The sequence below is a fragment of the Osmia lignaria genome, chromosome 5, assembly GCF_051020975.1.
Source record: "Osmia lignaria lignaria isolate PbOS001 chromosome 5, iyOsmLign1, whole genome shotgun sequence".
NCBI classification, from domain to species: Eukaryota; Metazoa; Arthropoda; class Insecta; order Hymenoptera; family Megachilidae; genus Osmia; species Osmia lignaria.
Genome location: NC_135036.1, coordinates 4354632 through 4377896, shown reverse-complemented (window position 1 = coordinate 4377896; position 23265 = coordinate 4354632). Strand labels below are relative to the sequence as shown.

Here is a 23265-nt window from a genome sequence, read left to right as displayed (position 1 = left end):
AAGTTCAAAGAAAAATTTCTTTATTTTGCAGATAGTGGAACACGAAATCTCGCTGAAAGAAACGAATAAAGTTTTACAGAATGAATTGGATAAAGGGAGTTCAATAATGGACGACGATAATCTGTGTAACTTCTCTTTACCCTCGAATCTGAGAAACAGTCCAGAACTACAGGAAACGATAGTTTTCAATACTGAACCGAATCAACAGCAATATTTGTCCGGTATAGATACTCAGTCTAACGAAGATATATCATCTCTGGTTCACAATGATCTCCTCGACGATGCTATCAACTGGGACAACGAGAAAGCATCAGAAATAAAGGACAAAGTTACAGAGAACTTGTCCATGCAACAGTCTTACACAAAAGTAACAGATTCTGAAAGCAGCGAATCCATCGATTCCGTGGAACAATCTGAACACGCGCTTTTAGAATTGTGCATACAGTCTGGACCAACGAAGACCATTGACAACATTCAAAACAGCACGATGAAATCCAATACGGTCAATGAATTTAGACAGAAACGGCATAACGATTCGGATGAGGATAGTAAAATATACAACGACATCTGTGAAGTGGATGGTATTAAAAAAGAAGAAATTGGCACAAAGCACAAAACGTCACAGAGAAATGGAGATACGATGAAGTACGTTGAAAAAGAAGAAGTGTATCGTCGTCAGCGAGATCCCGATGCCATGATCGCCTCGCTGGATCGGTTAACAGCGACCCTGGTGCAACAAACGGAAGCGATACGAGAACGGGACTCTAGTGCAATGAAACAGAGCATAATAAGCGATACATGGAACGAAGATTCTCCTAATGAGATTTCTTTTCCGAGTATCAGCATCAGCGCTCCCATCATAGCCTCGTTCAAGAGCGACGTACCAGAGGAACAAGGTACGATCACCTCCGAATGCGTAGAGACGGTTAGCAGCGAGAGTGGACACATGACTAACTCGAAGATCATTCAGAGAGAGGCAATCAAATTGGCGGAAGCGGTTGACGCGGAAATGAACAGGCAAAACGAATTCGACACGACCAGTATGACGTCCATGGATTTGGAAGCGATCAAGCCTCCATCCTCCATGGGTAGCTTGTTGTCTTTGACGGCCAGTTACGCTGGTTCAGGTGACTGCAGCGAATCGTTCGTTAATCGAGACAGGTGCAATTCAACGTCCCTTCCTCCACTCCAGGTGAAGAGCGTGTCCTCCACAGACTCTCGAGGTTGTCGCAAGAAGTCCCTTCCCCTTGGTGTCGTAGCCAAGCGAGCTCTTAATCAAACTCAGAGTCACACAGGGAGCTTGGAGAATCTGTTGAACGAATGCACTGGCTCCCACTTGGAGAGCGTCAAACCACCTTCGATGATGGACGAGTTACCAGACGTCGGTGACATGGAGAACAGCATGCTGAGCGTCGCTAGTATCACGTCGGAAATTGCAGAGATTAAAGATCATTATTTGCACAGTCTAACCGGAAGCGACGTTGTGTTCGACTTGTTGAAACCCGTTGCGAACGTGCTGTCCATGACCTGCATGCGTTACGCCGAAGCTATGCAGAACAGCGGGAACAACAGCCTGAGCGAGTGTTTGGAGAACATCAACCCTCCTTCTTTGTTCAACGAAGTCTGCGAAATGGACGAATCGACGGTGGAGCAGGCGACTGAAACGATCTGCAGCGATACCTTGTGCATCGACGTGGATTTGCACACGGAAGAAGCTCCGCATCCGATCGTAGAAAGGATCGACGAAGTGGGCAACGACACTGACGAGGCTGTTACTCCTATCTCGTCAGAGTATTGCGGCACTAGCTCGGCCGAATCTACGCCCAGGAAACGGGCGCACAGAAACCTGACACCGAAGCAGAAACGAAATTTGGCCAAGGAGAGGTACAAGACGTACACCATAGCAGCTGAGATGGATAAGAAGGAGAAAGAAGCAGAGCGACGAGAGAACGCAAAGGGTGAAGTGAGTAGAGTCCCACGTGGAAAGTGTTCACCTTTTTCCAAGCTGACGCCTAAGCAACGTAGACAGGAAGACAGAGCCAGGTTCCAGACGCAGGTACTAGAAAATCCTTTTCCTGACTTCAACCAAGATCAGAACCCTCAGCAAGAAATTGATAGTACTCGTGGTCAGGAGAACGCTGAGAAATTAGAATCACCATCCCCTGTTAAATCCTCTATTCCCACATTTTCCAAAGTTCCCACCTGTAAAACGTTGATCAAAAACCGCATGGAGCAGAAGAAGAACAGGGAAAGGTATCGCACAAGAACCTTGAACGACTCAGAGTGTATTTTCAGAGAGGGAGAGAACGGTGTCGCATCAGGTACTATGGAAGAAAGAGTATCCGACTCACCGCGTAACATTCAATCCGATGAAATCCAAACCATGTTAGAACAGAACGCCACCATTGTACTGAATACTTTGAACGAATCGAATAAGGCGGACGAGAACGGTGAGGATGGGTTACTGGATTGCGAGACTATAAGTTTAGTGTCCAATGAATCAGAGTCGGAACGAAATCTGCGAATGAAATTCGTCAATGGTGTTTCCAAGAAACTGATAGGCTCTTGTGCACAGCAGATGGAAAACGTACCAGAACCAGAGTGTGAAATTGAAACAGCCAGGTCACAGGAGGACATCAGGTATCCCGACGCGGTAGAAAGCGAAAGCGACGACGAATCGAATAACACGGAGGAACCACCTAGAGAAACAAAGAGGCCGCGAATAATCAAGCCAGGAATGGTAAGGGATCTCAGCAACGATTCGAACGCCACGGACAAGTCAGACCCAGAGAGTCCAAAGGCTATTCGTGGCAGAAGGAAAGCTCTGTACTCGAACCCAATAACCCGAAAGCCAACGCCACAATCATCTCCGTTAAAACAAGTGAACCCTGTCAGTGGGATACCCATAGGGCGCAGCAACACTTCCCCCATCGTCAGAGCTACCAGAGCCACCACGCTCAGACAAAACAACAACAACCCAAACGTCGCAACGAAAGAGACTGCCAAGTCAAACACGAGTACTAAAATACCTCCTAGTTCAACGGACGCAGAGAAGAGAACGAAAATCTTATCAGTAGCTGCGAAGAGGGCGTCGGTTCCTCAGAAAGGATCCTCACTGACCTTCACAAAGTCTGTGAAAAGACATAGCACACCTCCAACGTGTTCTCCCTCCAACTATCAACAAGAGAGCAAACCGGACCTTCCTGTTAAACCCCTAGAAAGACAGGGTACATTTACCAAAGACGAACCAGAAGTGGAGAACGCCCCCACGGTGGTCTCTACATCCTCCTCACCCATAAAAACGAAGATCGCGAAACCGATTAGAGGTGCCACCTCCAAGGTACATCCGGCGGTAAGCAAACCTAAGATCGCACCGAAGACTCATCAAGCGCACCAGTCGAAGGTGACGAAGGGAGCTGCTTCAGAGAAGATGCAGTCTTCCAAAGCGTTGCCGTTGATGGTGGCTCCTAAACGATTGCCCACAGGTAAGGTAACCACGACCTCGAAAATTCCGGCTGGCAACCAAAACCTCGGCCAGATCGAAAGTGGTAAAATCTTTCGGAAAGTCAGTCCTCTGGGGCAGAGGTCGAACAGCAATTCCAGTATCGTGTCCAATTCGTCGACAGGTGCGCAGACGAGGAAACTGGCCAAGGAGGCGACCAGTAAAATAGCGAGTCTCTGGAAGAAAGTAGAGGAAAGTAAGAACAAGCAACGGTTCGAGAAACCGGACACCAGGCAATGGGTGCAACCTGGCAATTGTGCCAACGGCGTGGACGGTCCTTCCCCGGTCGGTAATCCACCAGCTTTCAGATTGTTCCGCAGTTCGACGTTCGAGGGAGTGCCCCAAGAGAACGATCACCCGGAATCGAATTTATACAAGTCGAAGTTGAAGAGACCTTTGGTTATCGGCGTGCAACCCAGTAAAACTAAGTACAGAAATTCGTGTGACCTGAGTGGAATGAATGCGAACGATGCTCCCTGCAAGATACCCGTCAAGTCTAGCGAACCCTCCACGTACAAAAAGGACACGGCAGAAGTAGAGGACGCCTCGGTTATTTTACGGAAACCGCACGCTGAGTCTTCCACAGCGGATGCGGTGGATCCTACGAAACGTATATCGCGCCTAGGTTCCTTCATAAGAGTAGATTCGGCAAATGGCGCAGATGGCGCTGCACAAACGCACGCAAATGGCGGCAATGTTCGTACACCCGCATCCGCTATCGTACCTCCCTTCAATTACAATCCGAAACAGGATATTCCTTCTTCGCAGGCAAGCAAAGTGACGTCCGACGATAGCGAAGGAAAATTTCGAATGACGGATTGTCACAGCGACATCGTCACTGCTTCTACGAGAGTGACGACAGTATAGGAGGAGCCTGTTATTAAATAACAAGTTTTCGTTCATAGTATCGCTTCTTTGTTTCAGGCTAGTCATTGTATATTTGCTTTATTATGCTGTGTGTCAACACACGCGGCACTTCATCGCGACAACTCAATAAGTAAGTTGAAAAAAAGGTATTCATGTTTTGGTTGAACTTTTCTTCGAGGGCCCAAAAATTATGGCTTTTTCTTTTTATCTTCTTGAAGTATTTAACGAGTAGAATCTAAAAATCCAAGTTTTAAGGCGCGGAATCCACCGAGTCAGAAGTTATGCGTGTGTAAGACTGAGCGTTTTTAGCGTATTTGACAAGTTATTTCGACGCCAAATTGACTCTTCCCCGCATTCAATCCTACGCTGGCCGCCAGCTGGACTCTATTCGTTGGGTGTAAGTACCATCAGTTCCTATCAAATCTGAGGGGATATTGTTTATGAAAAAAAAAAAAAACTAACCTGAGGTATACCGGGTTTAGGTAGCCACTTATGTACATAATTCTGTTTTACCGACGGCGACTCCACTCATTGGTCGACATCAGGCTACGAGCCAATATGGCGTCGAAGTGACTTTTCAAATACGCTAAAAACACTTAGTTTTATACATGCATAACTTCTGAACTGGTGGATTCCGCACCTTAAAACTTGGATTTTTAGATTCCACTCGTTAAATACTTCAAGGAGATAAAAAACAAGGCAATAATTTTTGGGCCCCTGAAGAAAAGTTCAGCCCATATTTTTCCTGGTCGTTTAAATGACACTGAAATATTGTGTTTCGATGATTTTTTAGACTCTTCGTATGTGGAAGAATGGTCATTCAGGTGTATTTCTTGGTTGCATGCGTTGTGATGCAAGTTTTTAATATGTACGGATAAAGTGTGAGATAGTCGTCGAAGATCAATGATATATCATTCCTATTCACTTTACGTATTGTATATACATTATTATTGAGAAATTCCATCATTACGAGGACATTTAAAATCGGTAGTAAGTAGTAGTAATTATGCTCGATTATTTATTCAACTTTGTATATATATTCAACGTGAATGAAGAATGTAGAAAGGTTTAGCGAATACGTATTACGACTCATGGTGTATATCGCAGAAGATAAAACAAAAATGAGTGTCGCTGTACATCTTCGTAATTAGATAAATTCGCAAGGGATAAGATCTGTATTTTGTTTCAACCATAACTGATTTGTATTCTCTTAATGAATACAAAGTCTAATTACTTTTAAAGACTGATAGAAACATGATGATGATGATTCGGACAAAACTTGGACATCTTCAACGCAAACAGAATGTTACGATAATTGCGGTAGCGATGTTTATATCAATGTAGCGGTCTAAGTAACGCTAGACTGGCATTACGTGAAGAGAACAAAATTTTGTAAATCCTTTACTTTAAGTTTCTAGTCTATTTGAAAAATCTACAGTTGAAATAGCTTCTATTTTGGTCATATGTGTAATAACATAAAAAAATCAATTTGCATGTAATAAGCGTCTACTGATTCGACTGGTTACCCTTTCTAAAATACATGTAGGTACAATTACGAGTGTGTACGGATCAATTATGTATTTGTAGATCGAAAAATTGAAAATATTGGCATTGCATTGGTCAATTTTATTTTTATGCGTTTATTTTTTCTTTAGTTTCATTTAAAAAAAAAAAAAAAAAAAACATTAACAGCAGAAACTGCTGCATATCTGAAATGTTTAACAAAAGATACAATATTTTAAGTTTTCTTCTATATTGTGTCATCTTTCCTTCTACATGTGTTAGATCAATCTAAAATCTCATTAGAAGGAGAATGTTTGACACCGTATAGAGTAGATTCTATTACGAATTATTTCAATATATTTGTTATGAGTGTTTTACCCTGTTCCAGTTCGAGTTAATTAGATTTAACCCTTCCAACTTGGAACCACATCAGGGTACCCTTATATTTTCTTTGTTATACAAGGTTTGGTCTGTACACCAGATTATTTTTCAGAGTTCTTTTATAATATTTGTCTTTTACCTAGATCTTAAGTGTAATCTTTGGTTATATTGTATTTTAGATTTGGTAGGCATCTTAATGATTTGTATATTAATAATTGCAGTACAATAAAATTAATAGCTACTATCTACTTTCTTTGATTTCAGTTATACTGAAAACGACACAATTTTGTCTTACTAAAATACATGCCAATCAAAAAAAAAAAGAAAAAAAAAGAAAGAAAAATGCTTGAAATTATGTAAAATATTCAACAAAAAAAAATACTAATAAATGTACGCATTATTCGTCTATCCTTATAAAAAAGAATTTATTTATCATATACTGGACATTCATACAGATTGATAGATTTATCCTCTGATACAGATGCAATGATATTGTTTCTTTGCGGATTGTATTTCACAGCCCATACCTAAGAAACCAAATTATTTAAACATTTATCCCCTATTACTTATTAAATATTTTTAGTCATAATTTAATAAACAAAATTTATATGTTACGAATTTGTTTTAAATTTCAACATGTTTGGTCCATCCTGTGAACTTAGAAATGTCTTACCTGATCATTATGTTCGTTAAATGTATGTAAACATTGACGCTGCGCCATTTCCCAAACTTTAACTGTATGATCCGAACTGCTGGATGCAAACTTCTGTCCATTTGGAGCAAAAGCAACGCTGAGTACCCATGAGGCATGTCCTGACATAGTTCCTGCTAAATTAGCATCTTTCCTGTATGGAACGTTAATTTAATAAAGGAATACAAAAATTCATGGCTATCAATGATTGGTTAGACTAGTGGCAGAAAAGTTCGGATTCTAAATTACTTACACATCATACAATTTCATGTGCCCATCATCTGATGCGGTGAGAAGTAACTGAGAATCTGGAGAAAAGCACAAAGATCTGATGGGCATCGCGTGTCCTAAAACATATAATTATATAATATATGCTACAAATACAAATTACTAAAGAAAATTTTGACAGACACCTTCTAATGTACGTAACACTTTTCCATAGGTAACGTCAAAAATGTTGATAATTCCATCGATTGCACCACTGGCAATATATTTACCATCAGGACTCTAAACAAAAAATACAGTAATATAAGACAAACAGTAATCTTTCATTTTCTTGTTTACACTTCAAATTAATACACTTACAAAGGCAACGCTTAATGTAAATTTTCCACCTCTTGTATCTAAAGTTTGTTCTTGTTTGCCACTTTCTGTTCCATACAAATGTATTTTACCAGAATGGCTACCAGATACAATAAATTTGTCATCTGGGGAAAATACTACTGTCCAAATATCCACAGGACCTACTTCGATGCTTGATATTTTTTCTCCTGTTTCCAAATCCCATAATTTTAAGCTGGAGTCTAATGAACTCGATGCACATTCTACAAGTACATGAAATTTTTTTCACTAATATATATTTATTCATTAGATGGAAGTATAACGAAGTAAAAATTTTCAAATAGCTGCTTACTTGTACCATCTGAACTTACAGCAACAGATACCACACCAAGTGAATGACCGCTTAATTTATGTTTTAGCTGTAAAGTCTTATCTTTTTGTTCCCAAACCTTAACAGTATCATCGACTGAACCAGTAACTAAATATTCTAGGATCTCTTCTTCATTGGACTGTATAGAATCACTATAATATAACAAGAGAAATATAAATATTAGAGCACATTTGAAATATCACAGAAATGTAAAAGTTAATTACCGTGAGTCATCATTATCTGGTTGTGCTTCCTTCTTCTTTTTCAAACAACCCCATGCACAGGTCCAAATGCTGTCTTCATGAGCATTTTCTGTTTTATTAAGTAAGGAATACTGAAAAAATTTCGAACACGGCTTTGCAACTGTCACGCATCATGGACAAAATAACATGTATATATATGTTTGTAATGTTTCACAAATTTATGTTTCTCACCATTTGGAAAAATACGTATTAGCTATATAATAATATTATTATTAAAGACTGATGTATACTCGTAAAAGAAAAATACAAATTTGCTGAAAGTAATAGAATGCGGTAATATAGCTTTAAATTATGTATCCATATAATATTTTTATTTTATTTTATATTTTATAAACTTTAAACTTTTAAATGAACATATATACAACATGTTTTGGTTAGGTATCCACATAAACATCAGCCTGCTCTGCGCGTGCTCTGCGCGTGTTTAGTAGTATAATGTTGGTACACCTGATACCATTCGATTCGTGACAAATATGAAATACATAGAATTCGATATTTTATTTGTTAATTCCGCCATTGTGCTTTTAGCAAGCATAAGTGGTGTAGTGTTATTAATGCTTGCAAGTTAAAAGTGAATGAAACTCAAATATATGTAAAAAAGAAGGTGAGTAGAGATTGTCATTTATTAAAAGTAGTTAGTAGTTTATTATTGATACGTGAAATTAATAACCATTAAAGAATTCTTGTTATTATTAATAACTTTGTAACTATTGCTAATTGGCATCGCATTTACCCTTTCGAAAAGAGAGGGAGTTATAAATAAACATGATTTTGTTAGGTATGTTGTATTATTTTAATACAATTTTGTTTTCAGAGGTATTACAACAACAGCAGCCTGGATCAGAGACTAATCATAAGACGTAATATTCAATCATGCTGGTCGCCGGTCATCGTTCAACAGTTCCAGTCTGGTGAGTGATTATTATAAAATTGTTTACTTATAATGATTACATTAATAAGTCAACTGGTATAAGATCTTTCTTGTTACATAATTTCCTATTAAAAACCACGAATCTTTTGCTTTTAATTCGTTTGCCGATACCGGCTTTCGAATGCTTTAAACCAAAATGGCGGGCTTTGGTACTTTCTTATTACGTCATAAGGTTGAATGTTCGCATTATAGAATTTATTTTACAAACGTTTGTAAAATGTTCGTATACAACTTTTTTAGAATTATTGCTAGTTAAATAAGAATATAATTAATATAATCATAACAGGAATAAGAAACGACTTCTAGCAAAATATAATTATCTCTGTTATTATTAACGTAAAATATAGAAACATGGACGACCAGTGATAAACTTTTTCTTACAAAACCTCATCCCCATTGGATAATTATCCTCGGTATCATTAAGGCCCCGTTATAGTAGTGCTAGAGTAAATTCGTTTCACATGGGACGAATTAAAATTGGTGGCAAGACCTCCCCGGATGTTTCTCCAGCTTCTCCTCTCTAACGTGAATTTAATATCCGTGAATATAATGCGGGCATTTGACCGAACGATGAAAGCAAGCGTACAGAAGAAGCAGCCTGTCTTGCTTCGTGGAACTGGATTCAATTCGTCTTCGAGTGTGTACGCGTGTATACAGAGCGTTAAAAAAGAAAAAACATAAAAACATTTAGAATTTTATTTTTGTTATGCGTCCTAGAATAATAGTGCTATTCTAGAGTATTCTTATCATCTTAGTAAGATTAAGGACATATATTTTTTTCTTATTTTGACACAAGGGATTTATATCTAAACTTCTGTCTAATCATTTTGAAACACTCTGTACGAAGGTTATTCAGCTAAACGCAAGGTCATGGGTACATGTCTTGGGTCAGTCGAGCGCGTAAAACAGCCAAACAAGAATCTTTGCGCAAAAAGAACAGCCTTAAAGACACACTACTATCCCACGTCCCTTTTGTGGGTCGGTGGAGGTGCGTTTATGAATACACATATCACTGGGATCATGGTGGTGTAAATTCTATTACGCGTGTTCTCATTTCCGACAGTTCCACCGTTGCTTTCCCGTTTTATTTTGCCTCTTCCTGTTGTGACGTCACTTTACTCATTAGAAGTAAAAATTTTAGTTGTTTATTTTACGAGGGAAATTTTAATTTTATAATTTCTTGTATAATTAAATATTTATAATTTCTATTTTCTATTTCATTGTTGTTCTGATTGCTTTATTTATGAACTCGCTTCGAATTCTTTATGTTTTATTGAACATCCGATTCTGATTATGCTCTTTTTCTTATTAGAGAGCTAGTTCTGCTTTTACTGTTCCACTTGGAAATTAATTTTCATTCTGGTTTCCTGATCCATGTTGCTCGTTCTGCAGAGAAAACCATTGTATATTCTATTTCCTGTACCATTTGGCATCCTGTTTCTTGATTCTTTATTTAAAAAACCAATTACAAGTTCAGTTCTTTAATTTGTATTAAATTTTAGTTTTCATTTGAAGCAATACCTGTAGAACTTTGTATCCGTGAAAGTTTGTATCCGTGAAATTTTATGAATCTTTTAATTTACTTCTGGTGTAATTAAAGATCTAATGGATTTTTGGTAATAAAATTTTAATTTAAATGGAACATTGATGCTGATGTTGATAGTTATCCTTGATCTATGAATCTAAGCCGTTGAATTTCGCAATTTCGTAAGTGTGGTCTAAGTGAAAGAGATTATAATTTTTTCATGGGGTACTATAAATTCCTATGATCAGGAGCGGATTAAGATTTTTTAGGCCCGGGGCTATCAGACCTTTGAGGACCCCCTTGGTCGATAAAGTTAGTTCAAAAATTGAAATATATTTTAAATAAAATTAAATAACATTTAATCGTAAAGAAAAAGGGCAATAGTACAAAAAATTTTCGTTCAATATTTTTTGACATAGTAAATAGAAGGCTTATAATGAAGACCCCCTGGAAAGGTGGATCCGGGGTTATTATACCTATGACACCCTTGGTTGAAAAATTTAGAAATATTGACAGTTCATTGGTGAGAGTTGAAATATATTTTAAATAAAATTAAATAATATTTAATCGTAAAGAAAAAGGGCTGCAATACAAAAAAATTTCATTCAATATTTTTTGACGCAGTAAATGGAAGGCCTATAACAGGGCCCCCTAGAAATGGGGCCCGAGGCTGTGGTCCTCTAAGACTTATGATATTTGCAATCTAAATAGCAATCTGAATGTGATTAAATATTTTAAATCAAATGCCTATGTGGAATATTTAACTAAATGTCTATTTGCTACAAAGTGATGTTGAAATATTATATGCACATTTTGTAAGATAGCAAAATTGTTGCCGGAATTTTTGTTCGTTGCCTCCAGCTGTATCTTAATAATGATACTGAAAATCGTGTACGTGTTCCTCGGTAACAAAATTAGAACGAGGAAGTATAGTTGTAGGCGTGATTGTCCTTCGTCTTATCGTACATTCATTTCGCGATTCCTCTGTTTGAATGAATAATTTAAATTAATGGTATTTTTTCTGACAAGAAAAATCGTCTAATTTCTTAATTTCCGGATATTTATTTGTAATAGACTTTCGTTATATTGCCGCGAACGGATGGAGACGTAAAATGTTTTAAGTTTCAAAATTTTCAGTTGGAGGGGAAAAATAAAAGAAAATTGTAAAATTTGTGTGAAACATAAATCGCTCGCATGGCAATATAACGAGAGTCTATTGCATTTTGTAATTTGTAATTATTCTAATTTGTGGTATTGATATTAGTTTTCAGAAAATAACAATACTTTAATTTTGAAGTTGTGAAATGCAACAGTAACCATAAAAAGGGAATTTCCCACGATATATTTAAAAATTTCACAAAACTTGGAATCACATTCCTTGCGTGAAGTAGCATAACGAGGTTTGCAGAAAAAGTAAGCCTGAAAGCGAGGAAAAAAAAGTATAGCAGAAAGTAAGAGTGAACTTTCAGGTTTTAAATGAGAGCCTCATTTTTTAACATAATTTACTCTCATTTTGCTGTAATGTAAAACACGGTCGTTTTACAGGTAGATCTACTAAAAAAAATCTGGATACACTCCTATCCATTTATACATATTCATTCAGCAATTTGTTATATTGCTGTAGAAATAACATTTCAGATTTTCATTTTGCGGATATTTTTACTTTGATTTTCACCATTTTCGAAATAAAAATTTTTCGCAAAGAATTTGAAATATTGAAGCTTCAATGGGTACTAGGGTTGTCCTTTTTGGGGATGAGGGGATGTATGTAGTATTTTCGTGAAATCTTGAAAAAAATATAGTATTCTCAGGTAAATTTGAGAAAATAAAAACTACAATTTTTATTCTTTTTTACGAACTAATTATAAGTCTCGGTATTCTGTGTTCATACTAATATAAATTAATAATCCATTTTTTATTAACTTAATTGTAGCTTTATTTCTTGCCTCTCGCTGTTTAATATTCATAATTGAAAGCTGAGTGAGACTCACTGTGATTAGGTTTAGTTAGGTTGATAATTAAATTTTTGTTTAATTAATTATGAATTGAAAATATAATATTTTGCATAGTTTTGTTTCAAAATTATATAGTGCAATTTAGCGAAATATAGTATAATGCTATAATATAGTGCAGGTTGCAACCTTAACTTAAATACTTCCGTAATTTTAATATTACCAAAAATAGGTATAATAATTAACGTAATTAAACCACGAAACATTCCACCAAAAGTTTTTCAATTTCATATTCCTTATTTTATTAATTAAAACAGATTGTTGATATAATTTCTTCAACCTCGTGATTACGTTTGTCCAGTTTATTAGGTTTGAACGCGGATAGATCAGTATTAACTTAATTACTAGGATGTAACGAGAAGTCACGCAACGTTTGTTTCGTGCAACTAAACTGCAACACAATCGTCGCAAATTGCATCGTAGCTTTTTTGTTTAGAAGGTTACGCCACACAGCTTTTAACCCTGCTACGAATGTTGTGATGACGAAACGAATGAAATATTTGAGAAGCCGACTAATTTCCAGCTGAACGAGGGAGAATCTTAAGTAAACATTTTGGATTTAACGTGTTACTGGTTGCTGGTGATCGTTGTCGGCTAGCATTTTTAAACTGGCCTGTACTATTCGTGGAAGCCGTTCCATTCATGGAGTGTAGATGTTTTTAGCAGACAGCGGTGCTCATTTTATCTACGCTTTCGTGTTTTTCATCATAAATGAAGGATTTTTTATTTTATGTTATTAGTATGCTTTACTGTAGGGGATACAAAATTGTTGACTACTTGTTATATATCTTAATAGTATTTGACGAGTAGAATTCAAAAATACTTAGCATATTTAGCATATTTTGAGGTTATTTTGACGCCATATTGACTTCTATGTGTAATTTGTCCAATGAGCGGAGTTGCTGCTTCTAAATAGATCACGTGGATCGCAGCCATTTTGGCGGGAAAATCAAATAGTATATTGTCTCTAGTTACATGTGTTTTACAAATGTTGATGGACGAGGTTGGTTAGGTTATATATTTTCTAAATAGAATATTTTCAACGTATTTCTAAGTATATGTTTTTTTCTTTGACTTAAGTAAGTTCGAGGATCAAGACACATGTAGATAAAGACATTTGACTTCATCCGCCAAAATGGCCATCGCCCACGTGATCAGTTTGCAGGCAGTGACTCCGCTGATTGGATGAATTGTGGGTATAAATCAATATGGCGTCAAAGTAACCTCTTAAAATATCCTAAAAACGCTCAACTTTACTTAGGAATATCTTTCGAATGCGTGCATCTCTGAGCTTAAAACTGGAATTTTTGGATTCTACTCGCCAAATACTATTAAACTGTCAAACTAAAAATGAACAATTTTGTGTCCCCCAAAGTAAAGTGCAACTTTTCCGATTATTACTAATATTCACTTTTAGTCGGTAGATGTTGAAGAATTATTCTGTAAATTTTTGTGTATACACTTTGATAATTTTCTTTTCATTGCAATTAAATTGCCATCAATCAATTCGAATGAAAAAGATGATATTTATAAGATATTGATTGAATTAACGCGTATCAAATGATGTTTCCTCGCTCGTTTTCCTTAAATTCGATCGTTTCACGTCCGATCGTTCGTAAAAAGGTTGCCGGTAATAAAAGGAGTGGCATACCCGAGGATTTGCCAGAATTTTTCTCAGAAACGTTTTGCACCGTACTTTGATCCGATCGCAACCGCAAATCATGGTATGCTTGTACATTGTTATGCGTGCCACGATACATTGAACGCAGCTTTCTTCCAACCATCACAAAACTTTTCATCATCGAATTTCACGTACTTTTCTTATCTTCGTTTTAATTCACTGTCAATTTAAAAGAACCGTAAAGTAAGCGTTGTAATGTTAATCGATTTCGTTTAAATTGATTTCCGATGATTAACACGTTCAATACCAGTTACGGTTTGGAAACTCGCAGAAGAGCTTGTGGGTATCGGGGCATGTGCAGTACATGCAACCATCAAGTATGAGAAATACAAAATTCAAATTTACAAATTTTCTAATTTATAAATTTGGGAATTTGGTGATTTGGAAATTTATAAATTTGGCAATTTGGCAATTTGAGAATTTGAAAACTTGGAAATCTTTAAATTTATAAATTTGGAAACTTAGAGATTTGGTAATTTGAAAAACAAGAAATTTGGTAAATTGGTAATTTGGAAATACAGAAATTTCAAACCGTCACTTAAGGTATGTTCGCGAGTCACCGACAAAGCCGAAAACATTTCAAGCGCTCAAATTAACCGAAAGAGCCAGAAGATTCAAGTCAAATCGCCACCTTTTGTGGTACATTCTTTCGCAACTTTATACAGGACTCAATCAGTGCAGGAAAGTTTCTTTGCTGCTCAGTTAACTTCACATTTCAACTGTTCCGTCCCAATAAACATTTCCCTGTGAGTCCAAGATATTGTTGCATAGGAATCCTACGTTGTATCGTAAGTACTTAAAAGGCAGACGATACAGTTTCTTAGCAAACGCCGCGCCGAATTCTCCGCGATCCTTGCAAGGCATGCGAGAGCATCCTGTCCTTCTGTGAAGGAACCCTCGACTACTGCCAAATTATAAGAGAACAAAAACAGTCGTCTGCGGGCGCCACCAGACGAGAGTTGCCCTTTCTTTTCCCTTTCTTTCTCTCTTTTCCATTCGACGTGATACCATGCTATCTCCAAGCGGAAAGAAACGCTCACCGCCAGTGGTTGAACTTTTTTGCGACACGTTGTTATCTGTATTTCTTCTTAAGTCGTCCAGTAAAATCTTTGCATTATTTACATTAACTGTCGCAGTAGTAACCGTGAAATTTCAAATTCCAAATTTCGACCCCAATGCCAAAGTGTATAAGTCCACTTTTTTGAAAAAATTACATTTTACTTATTTCTTCTATCAGATTCTTCACTCTTCTTGATGGTAACAATTATTTTATTCCAAGTCGTTTAGTTTTTAATATAATAGTTTAAAAATAATATTAAGTCCATCTTGTTCCGAGTCAAACAGTCTAATATAAAGGGCTCTTAATACTAGTTTCCAAAAAGTTTTAGGGCCAAGCAATTTGACGTCCAGTGTTAGATTAAAATAATTTTGGGCTTGATACGCCAGATACGTTGGAAAAGATACGTCAGAGCCATATAACACTTTGTCTAAAATGATATTAAATCTCACAAGAGGAGATATAACAAAATTGGAAGCAGACAGTTTAGGTCAAGACATGTTGTAGGCGTTCAGCGGAGGAGGAGAGGGCTTCGTCTCTCCGGACGCCTTTGGTTCGGGCCGGGGACCGCTAGGTGGCGGCGAGATGATCGGGGATCAGTGTTCTCGCTGGCGGTCGTCCGGCATGCAGTTCAAATATAATAGGAGTTCCGAATTGCGTTATGATAAGTGTCTGGGGTAGGGACCGTCTGTTGTCAGCTCCACTGACGGGTCTGACAGACGATCCCGAGACGAAACGTCATTTTCTCCCCTCTCTTACAATGTTGATATTAAATCACTGAAATATTAAGTCCATCGTCAGAGCCAGACAGTATCAAATCCAATTTATTTTTTATTTTAAAAAACAACAATGTCTAGTATACAATTTCATTTTTAATCAATAAAACGATACATTCTTTATCTGCGTTAAAAAAATCACAAGTATGTCTCTAAGAGTTTCAAAATTACAAGGGTTTTACACCTTTGATTTTCTCTCCCTTTAAAGTTTGAAAAGTGTGACTTAATACATTCAGGTTTTGGGGTACATATGTGGTTATTAGTATCTTAATCAATCCTATATTTTTAACGTTTGTCAATATCCCTCGATTTCATTCATTTCGATACTTTTATTGCACTGCCTTCAACCCTTGGATGGCGGGCCATGGAGAGAGACCCACATATTATTTTCATTTTCTAAATTTTACACTGTGCCTTTAAAAATGATTTTTCCAATATACGAGGCTTATGTACCTTTAATTTGCTTTTCTCTAAAATTTGAAAAGCGTGACTTAATACACTCTGGCTGTAGAGTCCAGAAATATAATTTCAGTATTGTTGAAAAATATTTAAGGTAAGCTAGGTGATATTCCAGTTGTTGGGTTAACGGTAAGGAAGGATCTATTCCCATGGCGATCCTCGATCTCCTACCTTGTTCAGTTAAGAAGGTGGTTCATTGTGCTTCGAAGACAATGTCTGGACGATGGACAAGCCATGGTAGACGGCCGATGGAAGGTAGAGGGTGGCATGGTTCTCGCAAACGTTTCTCGGAAAACCGAAAACCGAAACACGAGCTGGGCCTCGAAGAGGGCGGCGGCGCGTGTGACACCGGAGAATCACTCGCCGTTTCTCACTGGCCAATTCTCTCTTTCCTTTTCGTTCGTTCCTTTTCCTCGTGGCTCGTCCGCACCAGCATCGTTCCTTCTCTATCTGCAAGAGCGTGCTCTTCGGTTCGTTTAAATGGCCACGAGGACCATTCCTTGGCCCTTATCGAGTTTCAGCCGCACAGGTAACGTCTTAATTGGTGTTCACCTCTCGCGGATATATTGTCGCTGAACGAACGGTGTCGTGAAATTTTAATCCTTTCCGCTATACACTACGTCTCTCTCACCTCAGATGAAACAAAGTAGCACGTATCGACGATGGGTTTGCTTCGAACGGACAGCTTCGATGAACGGTTTTTATACTTCTTTCTTTTCATCATTCCTCCTTCTGGTTGATTTTCGAGCGTATAAGATTTTATTTGGAATAAATGGATTATTATTATTATTGCAAATTACCGTAAATTAGGGAACAATGGCATGGTATCGATCTTTTTTCTATGAAATATTTCTTTTTATTTCGAGATTAACTGTAATTTGTCACTTGAAGTAGTGACCCCTGAAGAATGTGGAAACAGCTTGCAAGGCTGTTAGTCTGGTCGCGTCCATGAAATTTCAATGGGGCAAAATTTCTATTACATAGAGGAGGACGGGGTAAGATGGATATTCTAAGCGAAAATAAGTATAACTGTTTTATTTCTTATACATATTTTTTCGGAAGTGATGAACATCTGAAAAGCTATAAATATGAATATATGTAAAATAAATCTAAATTATTTTTTTAACTGGTTCCTGGAGGTACTTTCCTTTAATAAATTATTTTTGCTGATAATATTACAAAAGCATAAATACATTTTTAAAAATATTTAGGGGATTACTATATCACAATTATTTTCTTTATTTCTTTTAACCATCTCTCTTTCTGTAAAATAGGGTAACGTATAGAGTTATTGACGTCTATGTAATGTTTCACCCTTTCCTTACAAAATTAGAAAATATAATATAAAACTATAGTTCTATTCGAAAACAAAGTATTCGGGCTACGAAAAATAATTATATTTTATTATTTAAACTTTGCCTGAGTCAATCGTGGCCTAAACAAGGATATTAATGTACAACTTTTTAACAAAAGAGTTTCAGATATTAGACAAATAATTTTTAAAGGGGTTGTATAAAATTTAAAAAATGAAAATAATATGAGGTACAGAATTAAATTAGAACTGTGGCTTTCTCCATGGTCCGCCATCCGAGGCATAATATTTTATGCCTTACTGTTTTAGAAAAAGGGTTAATCGTTGTATAGGAGTCAACAACTGTGTACGTTACCCTGTTTTACTTCTTATACAAAAAAAATAGTATTTTACTATAATAATTTTACATGTCGTAGTAATAAAATTATAAGTATATGTATAAATATTAATTTTATAGTTATTTTTGATATAAAATAGAAAACTAATTTATAAATGTTTTCACCGTCTATCAATCGTTAAATTAAATGGCGATTATATTGGGGTAAGTTGATTATATCAATTTAGCAAATACAATTTTGACATTTGAATAATTTAGTTCCTCGGTGAGGGGTGTGAGATTCATACCACCATTATTGGCACTTGTAACACTTTATCCAGTCCTCTGAAGGAGGATCTGTATGTAATTGATTACATCTTGGACACATATCGACTGTTTGATCTTTTAATATAATTTCGCGGTATCGTAATAACTTTGGTAACTCTAAAGTATATTAATGTAATTTTCTATTTCATATTTTCATTCTCTAAACTTCACACTGTTCCTTTAAAAATTATTCATCGAAAATGTAAAACTCTTTCGTTTAAAAATGATACATTTAACAGATAAATAATATCAAAATAACAATTAAATATTAAAACTATTCTATATTGTTATGTGACATTTAATTTTGCACTCTTATAAATGCCAAAACTTACTTCCCATGCAATACTTACCTTCATCAAAGTTTCTATTTATTTAATAATGTAAGATATAAAAATATTCGTGAAATTTTTATTTCGTTTTAACTTTCCATTGTTTTAGTTAATGTTTACTCGACCATGTTGGACTTTAACCCTTTCGCTGCCACGGTGGTCCCATGGGACCGGCGCTTTTCTTGTCACTTGGATCATGGTGGTCATGGGTGACCACCACTAAGAAAAATGTGCTATTGGCAAGATTGTACCGTTATCTTAATATATTTCGCAGTTCTTTGCCATTATAAAATTTTTAATATAAAATTTGTAATGTGGCCCAATGGTGCAAGTTCAATAATTCGCGTGGCAGCGAAAGGGTTAATGCCGGCATATATATTAGTAAAAAGGCAAAAAATAATATTTGCCATCTTACTCCATTTTCCCCTACATTTTTTAATACAAACTTTCATAAATAAAGGAATATTATTAATTCGAAGCTCGAGTATACGATAAAAACCGGCTGGTATTCTACCTATTAATCTCATTTTCTAAATTTTACATTATCTTTCACACCATGAAACCCTTCTGCTTACAAATTAATACGTTTAATTTTCAGGGAAATATCTTTGATTACGTTTCGTAGGTCTGGCTCGTTATCCTAAAGTATTTCATTATCACCATGAAAAAGATAATTTGTCTAGACAGGTCAGTTCGTAATACCGTGGAACATTCGACAGGTTCGGGTTGATGGTTCAGCGAGATCCGATCTGTCGATTTTTACACTGTGTTCTGGCTGGAAGTCCAGTCGAAGTTGGCCTAAACTAACGCTCGTTAAATGGATTGGAAAAGAATACTTTCCTCGGTCGAAATACCTCAAGCTCCGAACAGGATCGGCGTGTATTCGGTTACCGCACCTTGTCGGAAATCCTGTTTGATCTCACGGTCCGTTGGGAGGCCTCCCCGATTCGTACGTGATAAACGAAAAAACTTGCCTCGCCACTGCAGCACCTACGTGACACCCTGGTAAAGAGATTATCGAATTCCTGTACCGTCCTTCTTTCTTTCCCCCGTTCCGAAATGTTGCCCCGCAAAAACATGATTCGCCGATTTCCTCGTACAATTTTCGTAAAAAACGAACATTTAGCCGGCTTTTTTGCGACTCGTTTTCAATGTTGCGCGTGTCTTTCGCTTAACCGAGTTACTTCCAACGGTCCCGGCTCCCTGAAGCTCTTCGGGTAAACCGCCGCGCCGTAAGAAGAGGAAGTTAAATCGATACGCACTCTCGATCATCCTGGTCAAATTTGGTAGAAGTATGCGTTGATCTTCTGGGAAGAATTTACGCGGAAATCGCCTTCTCTAATCTTGGTAGCTTGACATAGAATATTAATTTAAGGTAAAGTAGGTAATTGTTCCATTCTTCAAAGTGTATTTTAAATCTCCACAGGACTTTTGGTAATTTGATAATTTAGAAATTTAGCAACAAATTCTTGAAATTCTTGAAATTTTGGTAATTTGGAAATTTGGAAATTTAGCAAGATACTCTTGGTAATTGGGTAATTTGGTCATTTGGAAATTTAGCAAGATACTCTTGGTAATTGGGTAATTTGGTCATTTGGAAATTCAGCAAGAAACTCTTGGAAATTTCGAAATTCAGCAAGAAACTCCTGGTAATTTGGTAATTTAGAAATTTAGCAAGAAACCCTTGGTAATTTGGAAATTTGGAAATTTAGCAAGATACTCTTGGTAATTGGGTAATTTGGTTATTTGGAAATTTAGCAAGAAACTCTTGGTAATTTCGAAATTTAGCAAGAAACTCTTGGTAATTTAGAATTTTAGCAAGAAACCCTTGGTAATTTGGAAATTTGGAAATTTAGCAAGAAACTCTTGGAAATTTAGAAATTCAGCAAGAAACACCTGGTAATTTGGTAATTTAGAAATTTAGCAAGAAACCCTTGGTAATTTGGAAATTTGGAAATTTGAAAATTTAGCAAGAAACTCTTGGCAATTAGGTACTTTGGTCATTTGGAAATTTAGGAAGAAACTCTTGGTAATTTGGTAATTTAGAAATTTAGCAGAAAACCCTTGGTAATTTAATAATTTGATAATTTGGAAATTCCAAAATTCAGCAAGAAACTTTGGGTAATTTGTTAATTTGAAAATTCAAAAGTTTAGACATTTAGAAACAGAAATAAAGTTTTCAAAATTTTAACTTTGAAAATATAAAAATTTTAGATTTTGTATAATTTTCATAAAAAATATTTCTAGAATATTTAGTCATTTTTATGAAACTTGTGCTGTTTCATGATACCTTATCAAACTTTCGAAATCCTTTATCAAACATGAAACGGTCTGATACATCTACTTTAACCGTGACGTACTGTTGAAATACTTTCATGTACGAACGAGTATACGTAGTGGGATCGGTTCACAAAGGAAGTCGCTTCCTTCTTCTCTTCAGGGCTCGTTCGATCCGCCTGTACGACGCAGGATTCCGAGGCGTGCACGGAGGCAGAATTGCACCTCCCGCATTGCTGAATTCCAAGGGACGAGTAGTACTGTCGAAACAGCTGTTGCATTCAGAGCACACCTCCATGGTGATCCTGCAATTAAATTAATAGTCGACTCGACAACTTTGCCTTCGTCCGATCGATAACCTTTCCGCGTTTCAATCAACCAACTCCCCATTGAATCACCCTTTCCTATATCTCTTATCAGACATTTCGATCGTTTCTTGGATTTTTCAATCCACTTTCATTAGGTCATCTGTTATCAACACCAGACACCTAATATCGTAAGAAATAAATGATTTAGGATACAAATGTTAGGATTATGGGGGGACCCGTAGTAGCAACACAAAGATTACAATAATATTTGAAGATATATTTATTAATCATGGCATCACGCAATACAATGTACTTGCGGGCTTATTAACACACATGAATATGGACAACTAGATCTACCAACCTACGCGCGGATTGCATTGTTGGTATTCCTAACAACAAATTCCTGAAGAACACGTCCATACTTCGTGTCAGTCTGTCTGATCTCAATTATCAAAAGAATTCATGTACTGTCTTATCCGTAGCCAATAGTCTACCAGTTAATTTAACAAGTTTTGCTGATCACTTGTCCGTCGCAATCAGCACTGAAAAAGATCAGCAAACGGCTCTAGCCAACTGGTTTAACCAGATTGCTCGGCTCGATTTTTCGATCGATCCTTTCGGTAGTATCGAACGATTGTTGGGTTCATCAAATTCTTAGGTCTAGGCCGAAGAAACAGCCGGTCACTATCAGAAACACGCCTCTATGTTAGAATGCTATTCACCTGGAACAGGTTGAACGTCAATCAATAAGTTTTTCCACCTTCAGCTTTATCCACTCTACTGTTGCTGGATTTCTTAGTTAACACCTCTGTCACTATATTTTATGGGTAAAAGAATTCAATTTTGATGTAAGACAAAATTATCTATCGACGATTCGAAGGTATTATAGTCAGAGAATTATTAAACAGATCAAGTATTACAATGAAAGAAAATATACGTGGGAAACGAAAAAGGAACGTTGCAAGGATGATCCACATCGGGAGTCCTTTGCAAAAAGAGGGAAGAAAAAGCGGTATTGCCTGAATGGTACGTTCTCTGTGTTTGCTGGCCGTCTTCGTTCGCTACTCTGGAAATTCCATTCTGGTGTACACGTGGAAGCGGTGTGTAGAACAGACTCTAAAGATAGAGAGGAACCTCTAACGGTGTTGTATCATAAAGCCACAGTCTTTCTTCTCGGTAGGATTGTCACTAAGGTTCGCACGCGGTTTCAAACGATAGGCTGTTTCGCAGATGGTGAAAATTACCGAGGAAGTGTCATTTAGACTCGGCCTTTTCTTCTTTGTTTTCAACATTTGGATACGTTTCCGAATGGGCCCATCGAAATTAAGAACTCAGGTTCGGTATATAACCTAAATTGACTACCAGAAACCGATTAAAATTGGTTTTAGAGCTGGATGTCTTACCGTTTTTGAGATATCGTGATAAGAAATTTTTGTACAATTTTGGGACTACGTATGTGCTATTCGATACTGAGCATGCGCTATTCAATACTGCGCATGCGCCATTCGATACTGCGCATGCGCCATTCGATACTGCGCATGCGCTATTCGATGCTGAACATATGCTATTCGATACTGCGCATACACAGAACCTAACCTTACCATGGTATCTCGAAAACGGTAAGACATCCAGCTCTGAAACCAATTTTAATCGGTTTCTGGTAGTCAATTTAGGTTATATACCGAACCTGAGTTCTCAATTTTGGTGGGGTCATTCGGAAACACAGCCCAACATTAATTCTATAAATAATTTGGGAACCGAATCGGTTCAACTTTACTTTGGGAGACACAAAATTGTTCATTTTTAGTTTGACAGTT

General features: G+C 36.8%; 2 protein-coding genes and 1 long non-coding RNA gene across 9 annotated transcripts in view; 2 read left to right on the top strand and 1 right to left on the bottom strand.

Moving 5' to 3' along the window:
* Positions 1–6529, top strand: part of LOC117607928 (uncharacterized) — a 47360-nt gene extending 40831 nt beyond the window's left edge. For 5 of the 7 annotated variants that reach the window (XM_034332207.2, XM_034332204.2, XM_034332205.2 and 2 more), the window contains one exon: positions 32–6529. In XM_034332207.2, coding sequence (XP_034188098.1) covers positions 32–4369 — 4338 coding nt within the window. In that variant the 3' untranslated portion in view covers positions 4370–6529. The remainder of the gene's footprint in view (positions 1–31) is intronic. The other 2 variants (XR_004582255.2, XM_034332209.2) reach the window with 2 other exon arrangements.
* A 130-nt stretch (positions 6530–6659) lies between these two features.
* LOC117607929 (WD repeat-containing protein SL1-17) lies at positions 6660–8466 on the bottom strand. Its single transcript, XM_034332210.2, has 8 exons — positions 8310–8466; positions 8100–8209; positions 7858–8027; positions 7530–7768; positions 7358–7451; positions 7198–7291; positions 6927–7098; positions 6660–6780 (listed from the first exon to the last, which is right to left on the bottom strand). The coding sequence occupies exons 1-8, from the start codon at positions 8310–8312 to the stop codon at positions 6679–6681; spliced, it is 984 nt and encodes a 327-aa protein (XP_034188101.1). The 5' UTR covers positions 8313–8466; the 3' UTR covers positions 6660–6678.
* A 107-nt stretch (positions 8467–8573) lies between these two features.
* Positions 8574–23265, top strand: part of LOC117607930 (uncharacterized) — a 124982-nt gene continuing 110290 nt past the window's right edge. The window contains exons 1-2 of the long non-coding RNA XR_004582256.1: positions 8574–8742; positions 8953–9049. This is a non-coding gene — a long non-coding RNA (uncharacterized LOC117607930). The remainder of the gene's footprint in view (positions 8743–8952; positions 9050–23265) is intronic.

Excerpts from the sequence above, each read along its gene's own strand:
- LOC117607929 (XM_034332210.2), bottom strand. Across the intron at positions 7,769-7,857 it reads TGTAAGTTCAGATGGTACAA|AATGTGCATCGAGTTCATTA; the intron begins GTAAGCAGCTAT and ends ATGTACTTGTAG. Across the intron at positions 7,292-7,357 it reads AGTGTTACGTACATTAGAAG|GACACGCGATGCCCATCAGA; the intron begins GTGTCTGTCAAA and ends TATATGTTTTAG.